Below are 18,893 nucleotides of genomic sequence, written 5' to 3' on the forward strand. Positions count from 1 at the left end.
GATATGTATTCAACCCCCCGAGTCAATACATTTTAGAATCACCTTTCTGGGTAGGTCTCTAAGAACATTGCACACCTGGATTGTACAATATTTACTCATAATTCATTTTAAAATTCTTCAAGCTTTGTCAAGTTTGTTCTTGATCATTGCTAGACAGCCACATTGTCTTGCCATAGATTTTCTAAAAGTCAAAAATGTAACTAGGCCACTCAGGAACATAAAATGTCATCTTGGTAAGCAACTCCAGTGTATATTTGGCCTTGTGTTTTAGGTTATTGTACTGTTGAAAGGTTCATTTGTCTCCTCGTGTCTGAACCAAGTTTCTTCTAGGATTTTGCCTGTGCTTAGCTCTATTTAGTTTATTTTTTATAAAAAAAACTTACAGATGACAATCATACCCATAACATGATGCAGCCACCACCATGCTTGAAAATATGAAGGCTGTACTCAGTGATGTGTTGTGTTGGATTTGCCCCAAACATAATGCTTTGTATTCAGGAAAAAAAAGTTATTTTCTTTGCCACATTTCTTTGCAGTATTACTTTAGTGCCTAATTGCAAACATGGTGCATGTTTTGGAATATTTGTATTCTGTACAGGCTTCCTTTTCACTCTGTCATTTATGTTAGTATTGTGGAGTAACTGCATTGTTGTTGATCCATCCTCAGTTATCTCCTTTCACAGCCATTTATCAGCAACTGTTTTAAAGTCACCATTGGCCTCATTGTGAAATCCCTAAGCGGTTTCCTTCCTCTCCAGCAACTGAGTTAGAAAGGGTGCCTGTATCTTTGTAGAGACTGTTGTATATTGATTGATACACCATCCAAAGTGTAATTAATAACTGCACCATGCTCAAAGGGATATTCAATGTCTGCTTTTTTGTTGTTGTTGACCCATCTACCAATAGGTGCCCTTCTTTGCAAACCATTGAAAAACCTCGCTGGTCTTTGTGGTTGAATCTGTGCTTGAAATTCACTGCTCGACTGAGGGACCTTACAGATAATTTTATGTGTGGGCTACAGATACGAGGTAGTCATTTAAAAATCATGTTCAACACATATTTATTATGTGACTTGTTAAGCACATTTTTACTCTTGAACTTATTTAGGTTTGCCATTACAAAATGTTTGAATACTTATTTTTTTCCCCCAATTTCGTGGTATTCAATTGTTTTAGTAGCTACAATCTTGTCTCATCGCTACAACTCCCGTACGGGCTCGGGAGAGACGATGGTTGAAAGTCATCCTCCGATACACAACCCAACCAAGCCACACTGCTTCTTAACACAGCGCGCATCCAACCCGGAAGCCAGCCGCGGAGGAAACACCGCCAACCTTGGTTAGCGTGCACTGCGCCCGGCACGCCACAGGAGTCTCTGGTACGCGATGAGACAAGGATGTCTAGGACGCTAGGCCAATTGTGCATCGCCCCACGGACCTCCTGGTCGCGGCCGGTTACGACAGCGCCTGGGCGCGAACCCAGAGTCTCTGGTGGCACAGCTGGCGCTGCAGTACAGCGCCCTTACACCCTTAACTACTGCGCCACCCGGGAGGTCAGGCTGAATGCTTATTGACTCAAGACATTTCAGCTTTTCATTTTTCATTAATTAGTAAAAATGTCTAAAAAGCTATTTCCAAATTATGGGGTATTGTGTGTAAATCTGTGACACAAAATCTAAATGAATCTAAATTAACTTAATAACCTTTTTTGGTTCCAGAACCCCTTTTCTGTTCTATGAAGAACCCTTTCCACAGAGTGTTATACATGGAATCCAAAATTGTTCTACCTGGAACCAGAAAGGGTTCTTCTCTTCTAAGCTTGTTCTGTTACACTGCACTGGCATTTGCTTTGTAATATAGGTACAGTATAGTGTCAGTACGTTCAGATATACCTTATAGAGGGTGAGGTGATGTTGTGTTGGCTGGATGCCCAGCAGTCTTGGCATTCAAGAGGAGCCCTCCTTATATCTCCTGGTCCAGACTGAGAGATGGCATCTCTCCTCACGTCTCTGTCTCCCAACCACAGTCGTTAAGTTATGTGCATGGCCAGTGTCCCAGACTTGTCATGAGTCACCTCTCTCAGGCCCAGGGGCACTCACAGGCCAGAGGCTGGCTCATACTCCACGTGCCCCCCCCTCCTCTCTCTCTCAGTTGTTATTACCATGCTATCAGGTTGTGTTTGCTGCAGACCCTACAGCGGTTTCTGTGACTTGTGTCTATCAGGTGTTCTGAGCTTATATGAACTGTGTCTGTGGTTACCGGGGGAATGACAGACGAGGTGGCTCAGGTACAAAGAGAGCTGCTGAGATAAGCCTGGCTTGTTCTCCTCATTTTATTTCTGAGTTGGTCCAAGACCTGTGTGAGGTGTGAAGTGTAAGAGGGTATTAATAAGAGTGTGAAGTGGGTGACCCCTCCTTTGCGCTCTTTCTCTCTTTTCTCTCCTGTTTCTACTTCCTCTTCTCATCACCTGCTGCGTCTCTCCCTTTCCTCCCCACCCACTTCCTCTTATTCCCCTTTATGCTCCGCTCTCATTAAACACCTTCACCCGTCTCTCTGTCTCTCTTCCCTCTCTCTCTCTCTCTCTTAATTACCTGTTTCAAACGCTCTCAGTCGCCCACGAGAGGACAGACAGCCAAACACTCAGGGCTGGCATTATGCTGCCAGAGCAGCCTAGGAATTGGGGTTAATGTGAACTGTTCAATCACATGAACAGCTGAGTCAGTGTGAGCACACGATAACCCTCCCCACCCTCACCAGACATTAGGAACTTTTGTCCCCGATTGCTTCTTTAACATCTAGTCTGTCTATACTGCGTGGCACACTGATGGAAAATGGTGAACATGGCTTTCCCCTGCTATTGTTTTTCAGTGAGCTTCTGGGAGATGGATCTAGACAACCAGAACCAAAGCCAGCCCCACCCTGAGAACCCATCTGGACTATCAGAGGTTTTAACCCCCACTCCAGCAGCACCTCCAGGCACAGAAACGCCAACCTCTGAACCCTGCGCCAATGCTCCTGCTCCTCAACCATCAGTCCCAGCCCGGCCTCGACGGCCTCAGAGGACCCCCAGAGTAGAGGGCTCTGTTGACGTCTGTGAGCCCACACCTGACCCCACAGAGTCTAACCAGGACAGATCCACTCCTGATGCTCCAGCTGGGGCCAGCCGTCATAAGCCCCTGCGGCCTGGAGCAGCCAAGCCCCTTGGGGGCCCTGGAGAGCCAGTGGGGTACACTGAAACCACTCTGAAGGCTGGCCCTAAAGTCCCAGGCCACCCCCCTGGGGCCCGGAACCCCATCTCAATGAGGGCAGCCTCAGTGCCCCAGCCACCACCCTCCAGGCCTATACCTCCCCACCTCAACCCTCATGCCCAGAGGGCCTTCTCTGTGTCGGGCACCGCGGACACACAGGCCCAGGTGGTAGAAGACTTCAGGTGAGCTCCAGGTGTTTCTCAATATGCATTCTACCGTGCTCCACACTCTCATGCTCCAAGTGCATTGTCCAAGGACGTTCTCTTGAGTACTTTCCTTCTAGCCAGGACAATGGAAATAGAGACGAAAAAAGATATACACAAAGCAAACGTTTTACACATATAGCTAACTGATAGTTATGAAGTATCATAATAATGAAGCTAACCAGATAGTTTAACAGGCAAAAATGACCTAAAACCAATGTTATCCAAGGTAGAGTTTAATTCTTTGTGGGTAGCTAGCTAACAATTCTTTGTGGCTATCTGGCTAGCTAACAGTAGTAACTATTGACTTCCTATGGGCTTGCGACCTACACACACTACAATGGGTATTGTAGGCATGTAACCATGACAAAATTAACACAGCATGTAATTATTAATGTATCAAGATAAAATAGTGTAGTCGGGTAACATACAGTGCATTCGGAAAGTATTCAGACCCCTTCCCCTTTTCCACATTTTGTTACATTACAGCCTTATTCTAAAATGGATTAAACTAATTTATTTGCTCATCAATCTCCACACAATACCCCATCAGGACAAAGCGAAAACAGGTATTTAGAAATGTTTCGGAATAAAAATAAAATAACAAAATAAAACAGAAATACCTTATTTACATAAGTATTCAGACCCTTTGCTATGATACTTGAAATTGAGCTCAGGTGCATTTTGTTTCCATTGATCATCCTTGAGATGTTTCTACACCTTGTTTGGAGTCCACCTGTGGTAAATTCAATTGATTGGACATGATTTGGAAAGGCACACAACTGTCTTTATAAGGTCCCACAGTTGACAGTGCATGTCAGGTCGAAGTTTGGAACCACCAAGACTCTTCCAAGAGCTGGCCGCCCGGCCAAACTGAGAAATCGGGGGAGAAGGGCCTTAGTCGGGGAGGTGACCAAGAACACGATGGTCACTCTGACAGATCTCCAGATTTCTTCTGTGGAGATGGGAGAATCTTCCAGAAGGAAAACCATCTCTGCAGCACTCCAGCAATCAGGCCTTTATGGTAGAGTGGTCAGACGGAAGCCACTCCTCAGTACAAGGCACATGAAAGCCCGCTTGGAGTTTGCCAAAAGGCACCTAAAGGACTCTCAGACTATGAGAAACAAGATTCTCTGGTCTGATGAAACCTAGATTGAAGTCTTTGGCCTGAATGCCAAGCATCACATCTGGAGGAAACCTGGCACCATCCCTACTGTGAAGCATGATGGTGGCAGCCTCCTGCTGTGGGGACGTTTTTCAGCTGCAGAGACTGGGAGACTAGTCAGGATCGAGAGAAAGATGAACGGAGCAAAGTACAGAGAGATCATTGATGAAAACTTGCTCCAGAGCGCTCAGAACCTCAGACTGGGGTAAAGGTTCACCTTCCAACAGGACAATGACCCTAAGTACACAGCCAAGACAACGCAGAAGTGGCTCTGGGACAAGTCTCTGAATGTCCGTGAGTGGCCCAGCCAGTGCCCGGACTTGAACCCGATCAAACATCTCTGGAGAGACCTGAAAATATTTATGCAGAAATGCTCCCCATCGAACCCGACAAAGCTTGAGAAGATCTGCAGAGAAGAATGGGAGAAACTCCTCAAATACAGCTATGCCAAGCTTGTAGTGTTATACCCAAGAAGACTCGAGGCTGTAATCTCTGCCAAAGGTGCTTCAACAAAGTACTGAGTAAAGGGTCTGAATGCTTATGTAAATGTCATATTTAATTTTAGTTTTTTTTTTAAACATGTCTAAAAAAAATGCTTTGCTTCATTATGGGGTATTGTGTGTAGATTGATGAGGGGGAAAAAACTATTTAATTAATTTTAGAATAAGGCTGTTATGTAACAAAATGTGGAAAAAGTCAAGGGGTTGAATAATTTCCGAATGCACTGTGTGAGATGTGGATAGGCAGTTGGAGTTTCTCTCGCTTTAGCTAAGATAATGATCTGTTGTTTCAAGAAAATATGCATACTTTTAACGTGGTTGCATCACATTTGTTTGCATACTGCATTGAAGCTTGCACCGATGCATGCTTCAAAATATGTACAGACGGTATACTTATTTGAGAAGTAACCTCCGTGGTCCGTTTCGCATACTTTGATTTGGACTCATTCTCCGGCCCTACCATGCTCCAATTTGTGTGTTGGGAGCACAGTAGTATGCATGTTGAGAAACACCCGTCTTCGACCACTGAAACTATGAAATCGAGCAGTCCCACTCTGTGTTGCTTTTGTGTTATTTGCTACTCACAGCACAGACCCAGTGTCCCGAGGCTTTGTCAGAGCTCTCTGCTAACCTCTCTCATTTATGATGCTAATTAAGCTAATGGAGAGAGTGGATAATCAGAAAATCAATAGAATTATATCAGAGAAAGACACTGTATGTGTACTGTATGTTAAATGCATAAGGATGTGTCCACCCAAGTCCTGAAATATGAATGAAATGTTCTGCAGTTCATTAAGAATCTGTTGCCTAATTATTTGGTTACGGGTTGAACCAAGCTTCTATTGATTGTGAGTTTCTGTGTTCCTGTTCTATGATAGAGTGCACATAATAACATGGAATGTGGGCGGTGCCATGCCGCCGGATGACATCACTGCTCTGCTGGGATTGCATGTTGGGGATGGAAACACAGACATGTATATCATTGGGTGAGCTTTTCCCAGGTGGCAGTCAGCCAACCATCTCCCCATCGCCAACTATTCCAGAAGACCTCTCTTGTCCCTTATATCCTTTGATATACAGTCCCCCTAGGTTATGAGTTGTTGGGTTAACTGTCAAACGACATTGATCCATCTATCTAGCTCCCTTTAGTTGTGTTTCTGTTTCCCCCTACATATTTATTCTTGTTGCAGTCCTTTCCCTCTCTCTCTCTCTCTCTCCCTCTCTCCCTCTCTCCCTCCCTCCTGACCTATCTTTATCGCTCTCCCTATGGCCTCCGTATAATGACTGTGTGTGTAACTGCTGCTCTCTCAGGCTACAGGAAGTCAACTCCATGATCAACAAAAGGCTGAAAGACGTTCTCTTCACAGACCAATGGAGTGATGCCTGCATGGAGAGACTCAGCCCCTTCGGATACATACTGGTCAGTAAAGGGTTGACACAGAGACACTTATGCACAAGCACGCTAACACATACACCACATGGTTGTGGTAAACACACAAAAGATAATTAACTACAGAGCAAACAAATGGAGCTCATGTTATATACATTTGTGGAAACTGTTTTGCAATGTAAGTGGAGTGTGAGCCAGTTTTGGCACTCTCTGTGCTCATATCCCTCCCAATGCATGCGAGATAATATGCTAGGGCATAGTGGAGCGTGGGGGTTGACTACAATCAAGCGTGCAGTGTTGGTTTATCTGTTATCTTCCTCTGTCTGCCAGGCTCTCATACAACTCTCTCTCTCTCTCTCACTCTCTCTCTCACTCACAGCTCTGTGGCTTATCTTGAGCCCCTCACCCAATGGCATGTTGCAGCACTCTTGGTTAGGGAACATTTCTCATCCGTTTCAAATGTGCTTATTTATGCTCCATCCATTCGTGTGTGTGTGTGTATTTAAGAGACAGAGAGAGAGACAAAGTAATAGAGAGGAGGGGTCCTGGCCACAGCTGGTGCAGTGTGGTTGGTTGTTGTTTGTTGACCTGTCAGTGTCTAACACATTGTTTGGGCCTGTTGGAGCTGTAGGGAGAGGGGATGAACCTGCTGCAGAGAAACAGCAGAGAGCTAGACAAGAGAACGTCTCCCAGGGTGCTGGTTTATTTCTGGACTTTAATGCTCCCTCCATGTTGATGGCTCTGTGACAGTGAGACTGATGCTGTCCCCTGGCCATCTCATACCCTGCTTGACTCCAAAATGCCCATGAGAACATTTTATGTGCATTTGTGTTCACATGCATGCATGGGCAGGCTTATTTGGTAGAATTGAATGTCTGAGGGGTTGTTAGTGTCTGTAGTCTACCTCAGAACTTGAACCATGACAGTACTACGGTAATAGTCTGTCTAGTCATGGTATGTTGCACAGACATGAGGTTTCCAAAAATGGCCTGTAACCCAACACCCCCTCTTTCCTCACAGTCAGTAATATCCTACCGCCCTCTCCTCTTTCCTCTCTCCTCTGCTCTCACAGCCCACTGTCAGACCTGGCAGTCAATTAGACCAATCAGAAGAAAGCTTGCCAAACCATCCACCCTAGAGACACATCAGTCAATCAAGTATTTTTCTCTGTCCAGCACCATCTGTTAAAGCTTATTCAATCAGTTTTAAAACACTATCTCAACACTAGGAATCACTTACAGGGCAACATATCAAATCAAATCAAATTGTATTTGTCACATTAGCTGAATACAAAAGGTGTAGTACCGTGAAATGCTTACTTACAGGCCCTTAACCTTTTTCAGAAAAATAAGAGTTAAGAAAAATATTGACTAAATAAACTAATGTCCAAAATAAAAGAGCAACAATAAAATAACAATAACAAGGCTATATACAGGGGGTACCAGTACCGATTCAATGTGCGGGGGCACAGGTTAGTCGAGGTAATTGAGGTAATATGTACATGTAGGTAGGGGTAAAGTGACTATGCATAGATAATAGATAATAAACAGCGAGTAGCAGCAGCGTACAAAAAGGGGGGGTATCAATGCAAATAGTCCGGGTAGCCATTTGATTAGCTGTTCTGCAGTCTTATGGCTTGGTAGTAGAAGCTGTTAAGAAGCCTTTTGTACCTAGACTTGGCGCTCCAGTACCGCTTGCCATGCGGTAGCAGAGAGAACAGTCTATGACTAGGGTGGCTGGAGTCTTTGGCAATTTTTAGGGCCTTCTCTGACACCGCCTGGTATAGAGGTCGTAAATGGCTGGTAGCTTGGCCCCAGTAATGTACTGGGCTGTACACACTACCCTATCTAGCGCCTTGCGGTCGAGCAGTTGCCATACCAGGCGGTGATGCAACCAATCAGGATGCTCTCGATGGTGCAGCTGAAGAACTTTTGGATAATCTGAAGACCCATGCCAAATCTTTTTAGTTTCCTGAGGGGGAATAAGCATTGTTGTGCCCTCTTCATGATGGTCTTGGTGTGTTTGGACCATGATAGTTTGTTGGTGATGTGGACAGCAAGAAACTTGAAGCTCTCAACCTGCTCCACTGCAGCCCCGTCGATGAGAATGGGGGTGTGCTCGGCCCTCCTTTTCCTGTAGTTCACGATCATCTCCTTTGTCTTGATCACATTGAGGGAGAGGTTGTTGTCCTGGCACCACACTTCCATATCTCTTGCCTCCTTCCTATAGGCTGTCTCATTGTTGTTGGTGATTAGGCTTACCACCGCTGTGTCGTCAGAAAACTTAATGATGGTGCTGGAGTAATGCTTGGCCACGCAGTCATGGGTGAACAGGGAGTACAGGTGGGGACTAAGCACGCACCCCTGAGGGGTCCCCGTGTTGAGGATCAGCGTATCAGAGGTGTTGTTGCCTACCCTTACCACCTGGGGGCGGCCCTTCAGGAAGTCCAGGATCCAGTTGCAGAAGGAGGTGTTTAGTCCCAGGGTTCTTAGCTTAGTGATGAGCTTTGAGGGCACTATGGTGTTTGAGGGGACTATGGTGTTTGAGGGCATTATGGAGTTTTTGTCCTCTGTTGAAGCTTGGTCCCATATCTATTTGTGCTTTTGTCAACTCCATTGCTATCATTTTGTTTGGCATGACAATTCCATAATGAGTTGGCAAGAGAGCAGAAACAGACTATTACCTAGGCTACCTCTATTGATATTTTGGTGGACGTATCAAACAATCAAACATTTTGTTTTTCCGAGACAAATCACAGGCAAAAATGTAATATAGAAGGAGAGATTATTTTCCACCAAGGCACTCAGCTCCTCCTTGTAGGCTGTATCGTTGATGCTGGTAATCAGGCCCACCACTGTTGTGTCGTCAGCAAACTTGATGATTGAGTTGGAGACACGCATGGCCACGTAGTCATGGGTGACCAGGGAGTACAGGAGGCGGCTGAGCACGCACCCCTGTGGGGCCCCCTTGTTGAGGATCAGCGTGGCGGAGGTGTTGTTGCCTACCTTCACCACTTGGGGTAGGACGCATCAGGAAGTCCAGGACCCAGCTGCACAAGGAGGGGCTCAGACCCAGGGCCCTGAGCTTAGTGATGAGCTTGGAGGGCACTATGTGAGCTGTATTGAAAGGCATCCTCTCGTCCAGGTGGGATAGGAAGGTGTGCACTGAGATGGCGATTGCATCGTCCATGGATCTGTTAATAGATAGTGAATAAATCACTTTATTACCTAGAGTCTAGACCAATTAAATACAAATGCAGGCTGGGAGGCTCAATGTGATCATTGGGAGTACATACCTACTGTGTACTGCTGTAACATGTATTCCACAGTGCAGTATTGTAAAATCAGGCACCATGTTTTTCCCTCACATGGGTTTACTGTTGAGACAGAGAGGTTAGACCGCTGGCTATGGCCTCCTTTATGTTCACTGCTTCATGCAAAACAGAGGAAGAGCTGGGCCACTGGATTCTGCAGGGCACAATGCAAATGTGAGGAGAGAGAGGAGGAAAGAGAGAGACATCACTGGTACACAGAGACGGAAAGGCATACAGTTAGCAGGCTCCAGACAGACAGCACAGAGAGGTTGCTTATATAAACTCAGCGGACCGTTTATTAGGTACACCCATCTAATTCACAGGTTGGACTCTCGAACAGCCTGAATGTTTCGGGCATGGATTCTACAAGGTGTGGCGTTCAAACGTTGCTCAATTGGTATCAAGGGACCTAACGTGTACTAGGAAAACATTCCCCACGCCATTACACCACCACCACCAGCCTGTACCGTCGACACCAGGCAGGATGGAGTCATGGACTGATGCTGCTGACGTCAAATTCTGACTCTGACATCAGCAACAGGAACCGGGATTCATCGGACCAGGCAATGTTTTTCCACTCCTCAATTGTCCGGTGTTGGTGATCCCCTGCCCACTGGAGACGCTTCTTCTTGTTTTTAGCTGATAGGAGTGAAACCCAGCTGCAACAGCCCATCCATGACAATAGCCCATCCATGACAATAGCCCATCCATGACAATAGCCCATCCATGACAATAGCCCATCCATGACAATAGCCCATCCATGACAATAGCCCATCCATGACAATAGCCCATCCATGACAATAGCCCATCCATGACAATAGCCCATCCATGACAATAGCCCATCCATGACAATAGCCCATCCATGACAATAGCCCATCCATGACAATAGCCCATCCATGACAATAGCCCATCCATGACAATAGCCCATCCATGACAATAGCACATCCATGACAATAGCCCATCCATGACAATAGCCCATCCATGACAATTGTCCATCCATGACAATAGCCCATCCATGGCAATAGCCCATCCATGACAATAGCCCATCCATGATAGTTGCCCATCCATGACAATAGCCCATCCATGACAAGGAACGACGCTTAGGTCACTCGTTTTGCCCATTTTAACTTTCAATCGAACAGTAACTTCCTGGATGCTTTATATAGCAAGCCCCTGCAACGTGATTCACTGTCTATAGGAGCGAACCATTTTCGTGAAAGGGGTTGTGTACCTAATAAACTGGCAACTGAGTGTAGAATTAGCTATATGAAACAGAGGTGTTCCTTTGCTTACATATTACAGTAATAATTATCCCCTGAATGGTAGCAGGACACAAATTACCACCACCACCATCACTAATATTTTCTCTCTCCCTCTCTGCCCCTCCTCTCTCCCACTCTGTTGGTCCCTCTCTCAGGTGACATCCCAGCGGATGCAGGGGGTGTTGTTGCTGGTGTTTGCTAAGTACTACCACCTCCCCTTCCTCCGAGGGGTGCAGACAGAGACCACCCGCACTGGCTTGGGGGGCTACTGGGTGAGACAACTGCCCGTTGAGACCCCATCCAACTGACCAACTGACGGAGAACCATAACCAACTAACAGAACGGACCCATCCTACTGACCAAGTGACATAGAAGCACACCTAAATGACAGAACAGACCCAGTTGATAGAGAACCACAGTCAAACAGCCACACCAATGAAGACTCAACACTCTAGGCCAGATAGAGTAAAATGGCATGCCAGCATTACTGAACTGAAGTTCACATTCAGAACTGACCCACCCTTAAAACCTCTACACAGCCAGTTAACTGTAAGGACAGCCAGACAGTGCTAATGATGAAAAATGACCTGCCTCGAGGTTTGCTTCTGTTGGCCTCTTTGTTTCCCTTACTGTTCATCAATTAGTAGGAAGGGTTTAGCAGGAAGGGTTTTGGGGGGCAGGCTGTACCCAAAGCTTGTATGGATATCTGTGCTCCCTCCATACCTCTGATGTCCACAAGGTGGTGCTTTAGTATTTCCAAAGATAATGTTTTTATGGTTCAAAGCCTTAAACACTCCCCAGATAATTGATTTAGATATGTAAACATTAGAAAACATGCTTTATTGAATCTACTCTTTAAGAAGTTAAAATCTGTGTACCCTTTAAGGCTAATGAAATCCCATGCAGTTGATCAAAGTGTGCAGGCAGGGGGATCAGTCTGCCTGTCTTACTGAGATACATAGAGTTCCATGTAGTAATGCACTGTGAAGTCTCTATTGTCTTCCCTGTATGAACTCAGATAAGCATCAGCACATTCTGCAGGTCTCCCTCTGCTGCGTCATCTCTTGTTTTTTAGTAGGTCAGAGCTGTAGAGGGAGAGCAGCAGGAGGAACCACACAGCTCCATCCTGCCTTCATTCACACAGATCGCTGCACGTGAAATATTGATCATGTCATTCACTAGTCATAAATGCATCCGCAAACTTCCTGCCCTCAGATATGTTTACGCACCGGGGGTCATATTTCATAGGCTAGGCTACTATTCATACTATTTATTCTCTCGGTTTGCAAATTGAATGTTTTATCCCATCATACTAATCCTGCCATTCTTCTGCTCCTGTCCCCAATCTTCAACCTTATTCTGTTTCTCTCTTTGTCTGTCACTCTACCCCTTCCTTTATTCTCTCTCTCCCTCTCCTTTCTCCATTCTTGTTGTAGGGTAATAAAGGGGGTGTGAGTGCGCGCATGTCTGTGTTCGGTCACACCATCTGTTTCCTGAACTGCCACCTGCCGGCCCACATGGAGAACTCTGAGCAGCGCATGGAGGACTTTGAGAGCATCCTGCAGCAGCAGCAGTTTGAAGGCCAGGCTGCCACAGGGGTGCTCGACCACGAGTTAGTCACTCTACATATGGACGCGCACACCCACCCACTTAAGTTTCCATCCAGGCACTTGCACAATTAAACAAACACATAAGAAAGCATGCTCAGAGCGGTCCACCTCCCTTTTATCCAGAAAAGATATAGAGGCTATAGTTACGGTTATAAGTACCTCATTTTGCCATCGATATACCTAAAAGATATATTTTGTGTGATCTAGAGGACATACCTTATCATTAAAAAGGCGTCTTTGCAGTTCCGCTCTGTCCTCAATTCATTCCATACTTTTCTCCTCCTCTACAGTGTGGTGTTCTGGTTTGGAGATCTGAATTTCCGCATTGATGAACTGGAGATTCCGGCAGTGAAAACAGCCATTGATAACAACAAACTCACCATGCTGTGGGAGAAAGACCAGGTGAGATGCCTGTTCAAGATAAAGGCCCATGACATGGTCTTTAACGGAGCTTGTAATGCATAGACGATGCCACTAGAGGGCATACAGAGACCAAAATAACAGAGACACTTCATCTTAACATTATTAATTGTTATCCCCCATTCTACAGCTGAACATGGCCAAAGACAGCGAGACGGTGCTGGTGGGCTTTCTGGAGGGACCTCTCAAATTCCCCCCTACTTACAAGTTTGACGTGGGGACAGATACATATGATACAAGGTTTGTGATGACATGGGGGGGGGGTCCACCTTGCAGCTCTTTGACTTAAAAATGTTATGAGATGAGTGTTCTGATCGTCACAGTTCTTACCCTCCCTGCTCTCTCTATCTTTCTCTCTCTCTCAGTGGGAAGAAGCGTAAGCCTGCGTGGACAGACAGGATCCTATGGCGTCTGAGGGCCACAGCTCCCTTTGGGCAGGCCCCTAATGCTGGGAAGAGAGGCTCTGTGTCAGGACTGAGCAGCGGGACCAAGGTCACCCAGCACTTCTACCGCAGTCACATGGAGTACATGGTCAGCGACCACAAGCCTGTCTCTTCCATCTTCACCCTCCAGGTGAGACACAGCCCCTCTCCCTCTCTTTCCCCCACACGTCCTACTTGTCACCTGAGCTGTGACATGCACATAACTTTGCCCGAAACCTGTAATAAACTGGGATAACCATGGTAGTGACAGATACAGACAGTATGTTGATGCTGTGTTATCGCAGAGATGTTGATGTTGTGTTCTCTTGATTGTATACCATGATGATATTGATGTTCAGAATGCTGTGTGTAGTTCCCCTATAAGGTGGACATGCCACTGGTGACAATCATGGTGGAGGATGAGTGGAACAGCATTGCAGACGCCACGTGCACATTCAAAGCTGCACCTAATTTCGCACGCAGCTCCTGGGACTGGATTGGGCTGTACAAGGTACTCACTCTTCCTCTTAACCTTCTAGTGTTGATTTCAATGTTTAACGAAGTTTGAAGTATCCCAGATAATGTTTATTGATAAAGTAATAATTAGCTAAGGCATTAAGTTTTTAAAAATCAGGAATTGGTGTTCCCTTTGCCTCCCCAGGTGGGATTCAAACACCATAAGGACTATGTAGGCTATGTATGGGCCAAGCAGGAGGAGGCAGATTACCATAGAGTAGAACACGAGGTAAGGGCGACTTTTAATATATAATATGTGTATAATATATTTACAGTTGAAGTCTGAAGTTTACATACACTTAGGTTGGAGTCATTAAAACTTGTTTTTCAACCACTCCACAAATTTCTTGTTAACAAACTATAGTTTTGGCAAGTTGGTTTGTGCATGACACAAGTAATTATCCAACAGTTGTTTACAGACAAATTATTTCAATTATAATTCACTGTATCACAATTCCAGTGGGGCAGAAGTTTACATACACTAAGTTGACTGTGCCCTTAAACAGCTTAGAAAATTCCATAAAATTATGTCATGGCTTTAGAAGCTTCTGCTAGGCTAATTGACATCATTTGAGTCAGTTGGAGGTGTACCTGTTGATGTATATCAAGGCCTACCTTCAAACTCACTGCCTCTTTGTTTGACATCATGGGAAAATCAAAAGAAATCAGCCAAGACCTCATAAAAAAAATTGTAGACCTCCACAAGTCTGGTTCATCCTTGGGAGCAATTTCCAATCGCCTGAAGCCTGAAGGTACCACCTTCATATGTACAAACAATAGTACGCAAGTACAAACACCATGGGACCATGCAGCGGTCATACTGCTCAGGAAGGAGACGCGTTCTGTTTCATAGAGATGGACGTACTTTGGTGCGAAAAGTGAAAATCAATTCCAGAACAACAGCAAAGGACCTTGTGAAGATGCTGGAAGAAACAGATACAAAAGTATCTATATTCACAGTTAAACAAGTCTTATATCGACATAACCTGAAAGGCCGCTCAGCAAGGAAGAAGCCACTGCTCCAAAACAGCCATAAAAAAGCCAGACTACGGTTTGCAAATGCACATGGGGACAAAGATCGTACTTTTTGGAGAAATGTCCTCTGGTCTGATGAAACAAAAATAGAACTGTTTGGCCATAATGACCATCGTTATGTTTGGAGAAAAAAGGGGGAGACTTGCAAGCCAAAGAACACCATCCCAAGCGTGAAGCACGGGGTGGCAGCATCATGTTTGCTTTGCTGCAGGAGGGAATGGTGCACTTCACAAAATAGATGGCATCACGAGGAAAGAAAATTATGTGAATATATTGAAGCAACATCTCAAGACATCAGTCAGGAAGTTGAAGCTTGGTCGCAAATGGGTCTTCCAAATGGACAATGACCCCAAGCATACTTCCAAAGTTGGGGCAAAATGACTTAAGGACAACAAAGTCAAGGTATTGGAGTGGCCATCATAAAGCCCTGACCTCAATCCCATAGAAAATGCGTGGGCAGAACTGAAAAAGCGTGTGTGAGCAAGGAGGCCGACAAAACTGACTCAGTTACACCAGCTCTGTCAGGAGGAATGGGCCAAAATTCACCCAACTTATTGTGGGAAGCTTGTGGAAGGCTACCCAAAACGTTTGACCCAAGTTAAATTATTTAAAGGCAATGCTCCCGAATACTAATTGAGTGTATGTAAACTTCTGACCCACTGGGAATGTGATGAAAGAAATAAAAGCTGAAATAAATAATTCTCTCTATTATTATTATTCTGACATTTCACATTCTTAAAATAAAGTGGTGATCCTAACTGACCTATGACAGGGAATTTGTACTAGGATTAAATGTCAGTAATTGTGAAACTGAGTTTAAATGTATTTGGCTAAGGTGTATGTTAACTTCCGACTTCAACTGTATAATATGAAACACATAAATGAACTGGAGAACCTTGTCTAAGTATCTTTGTTTGTTTTGACTCTTCTCTCCCTGTCTTCCTGTCTTTACCTCTGCAGGTGACCTTTACTGAGGAAGAATTGCCCAAGGGCTCAGGAGACTTTATTTTGTGTTACTATAGCAACAACACGAGCACCCTCGTGGGTGTGACAGAGCCTTTTCAGGTACCTACAATGCTCTGGTTTTAGGGTAAATATATCAAATGTTGAGGTATAATGGGAGCACTGGACTATGATGGGATTGGTAATTTAACTCTCCTTTGGTTCTTCCACACCCTTTCCTCCCCCTTGTCCTCCTCTTCTTAATTTGGATCTACACCCTTTTCCTATGCTACTCCCCTATGCTCTAATTTTCTTGATCGTCTCTTCTTTCTCTCTCTTCCTCCTCCACATCCTTTCCCTCTTCTCTCCTCTGCAGATCCAGCTGCCCACCTCCAGCCCCGCCGGTAGCCCCTCTGACGACAGTTCTGACTTCACCTCTGAGGACGACAGCACGGTGGACGGTATGAAGACCAAGTCCCGCAGTCCCAGCCCCCGGAAAAAGAAGCACAGAACACGGCACAGCCAAAGCCGCAGTCCCAGCCACAGCCGTAGCCGCAGTGGCAGCCCTGCTCTGCCCGAAATGAAGGGCCTCAAGCTGCAGCCTGGCTTGGCCCACAACACCACTGATGGCTCTGCCTCTGGCAATGCCCCAGAGGGTACGGATCGGGAGAAGGTCTCAGCTGAGGCTGGAAATACAGGGTTGTGATGGAGCCCCTGTTATCCTGCTCTCCCATTACCAACTATGTGTGGTTTCTTTATACATGATGCACTGTACTGTATTGTATGTTTCCTTGATTGAAAATGTACATTTGCGGATGCCATTTGTTTCAGAACTGGGGTTAGGCTTCTGGTGCAGGAAGACTACTTTGTCTTGTGTGATTTTTCTCTCACTCTTCCCTCTCAGGCATAGAACATACAGGGAGCTTTTGGCTGATTTCAATAGGTCCTTACATGGCAAATCATTCCCAAATCCCGGGCAGAGGGAAATTGCTACCAAATGCATTTGAGGTCCATATCGGCAGTTGTTTCACAGATATTTTGAAGCAGCATAATATTTCCCCCTCTATATCAGCCCTGGTGGCTTAGTCAGCTGATCAGCATGTGTGTGAGCATGAGGAAATGCTGCCTCCCGATGAGGCAAACAATTAGTTTGACTCCCAAAGGGAACATTCCTCGCAAATAGGAATAATTCCTATTTGCTTTAGCAGGTCCTGTCCTACATTTCAATACAGCATTGTGTCTACTGCTACATACATTCTCTAAGGGACCAGGTTACCATGGACAAAACCCCTTGTGAGCGCATCTGTCCTGAGGCCTGGCTGCATAGGTCACTTAAATGCCATGGTGAAAAAACAAGGTAAAAAATGGTAATGTTCAACTTCAGGTTACTGATGTTCCCAGTTGTCCTCTTTCCTTCCCTCCCCATCTCTATATCTCTCTTCTTATGTCCCCTCTCTCTCTTTTTCTCTTTGGGTGAAGGTGATTAGCAGACACTGTTATGTCACTAGTAGTAATGTGTTGAATTGTTAGCGTGTGACCTCCAATGAGCCATCCTAAACACTTTGTACCTATGGGCTGTTAGCTTAGGACAGTGTGTGCTGTTGTACTGTAACCTCATTGTGTGTGTGTTCATGTAAGTATGCCACTGTATGAGTGTGTCTTATGAAAGTTTGGGTTTGCAGAAGTGTGTGTGTATTTCTGTGATTGATAGTGATGTGTGTATGTGCTTGCATGGTTTTCTGGACTGTACATTCCGGTACTGTGATTTTGTGCTGTTAAAAGTGCTGTTTTTGACTCCTCTTTGTAAGATACTTAGCTGTTGAGAAGTGTTAGGAAAAACATGTGATGATGACAGTGTAAACACAACATTATATGGTAGATATAGCTACAGTTTGCTAGCAGAACAACAAGAAGTACTTGTTTTTATTTGATTCAATTCAATTATTTTCATCCTATTTAAAATATACAAAATACAATGTAGAGAGTTTGATGCTCATCCAAGGTAAAGGATCAGTGCTGCATATGTGCAAGTGAACTTGGCTTTTGTTGTTGTTGTTGTTGTTATGTATTGATTATGTGTATCAATCAATATAACTGAATTGATCCAAAGTACGGTTATAGAAAAGGTGATAAGGAAAGACTAGATCTGAAAATCAAGTTGAATTGTCCTTTGTTGTTTTAGTCTTTGGCAACGTCTCGCTCCCATACTATACGTGCAATGAAAAATATGTGAATAGTAACTAAGAAATGTTATTGAAAGCTTCTAATATGTTTAAAAAAAATTAGAGTAGGTTATGTATGTCAATGACAAATATCAAATAGAGAACAGATGACAATCAATGCCCAAAAAGATTATTATACTTAAACATTATGCATTTATTTTCTTATTTTGTGTCAAGAGAGCCTGAATTCTGCTGGCCAGTGTGGGTGAAAAAGGGTTTAAAGTTAAAGTTCTATTCAATTTAATAGGCTATATTGTGTATACATATTTGTTTTATATTTATTTTACTTTTCTATTTATTCATGCAAACAACAGTTTTATGTGGAGGCAAAAATAAACAACCTCTTTTCACTTGGTTTATCTGTGATTTCAGATCAAAAGTAGGTTTTGTGCATTGTATTGGCTCTGCAAGCTTGTATGTGATTGGGATCTGAGGAGACTGTCTTAAAACATCTGGGCAACATTACAGCAACATTGTCAGAGGCATGAATTGGCTAGTTGTTGAATGTTGATGTTGGAGGGTGGTGTGTGGACTCGTCCGCTGGGGTCAGGGCACAGAGGGAACCCCTCTGCTTTCCAGCTCAACACCTCTGTCACACACACACACACACTGTTTAGAGATCAAATAAAACTCCTCGTCAAGCTGTA

At 44.7% G+C, this 18,893-nt stretch overlaps 1 protein-coding gene across 1 annotated transcript in view; it reads left to right on the forward strand.

Moving 5' to 3' along the window:
- Positions 1–18,893, forward strand: part of LOC135542044 (phosphatidylinositol 4,5-bisphosphate 5-phosphatase A-like) — a 36,622-nt gene extending 17,729 nt beyond the window's left edge. The window contains exons 2-13 of the mRNA XM_064968646.1: positions 2,867–3,428; positions 5,993–6,100; positions 6,426–6,534; positions 11,235–11,351; positions 12,516–12,691; positions 12,980–13,091; positions 13,240–13,349; positions 13,475–13,682; positions 13,905–14,042; positions 14,193–14,276; positions 16,043–16,147; positions 16,401–18,893. Coding sequence (XP_064824718.1) covers positions 2,881–3,428; positions 5,993–6,100; positions 6,426–6,534; positions 11,235–11,351; positions 12,516–12,691; positions 12,980–13,091; positions 13,240–13,349; positions 13,475–13,682; positions 13,905–14,042; positions 14,193–14,276; positions 16,043–16,147; positions 16,401–16,730 — 2,145 coding nt within the window. The 5' untranslated portion in view covers positions 2,867–2,880 and the 3' untranslated portion in view covers positions 16,731–18,893. The remainder of the gene's footprint in view (positions 1–2,866; positions 3,429–5,992; positions 6,101–6,425; positions 6,535–11,234; positions 11,352–12,515; positions 12,692–12,979; positions 13,092–13,239; positions 13,350–13,474; positions 13,683–13,904; positions 14,043–14,192; positions 14,277–16,042; positions 16,148–16,400) is intronic.

Source organism: Oncorhynchus masou, chromosome 1, assembly GCF_036934945.1.
Source record: "Oncorhynchus masou masou isolate Uvic2021 chromosome 1, UVic_Omas_1.1, whole genome shotgun sequence".
In the NCBI taxonomy this organism is placed as follows: Eukaryota; Metazoa; Chordata; class Actinopteri; order Salmoniformes; family Salmonidae; genus Oncorhynchus; species Oncorhynchus masou.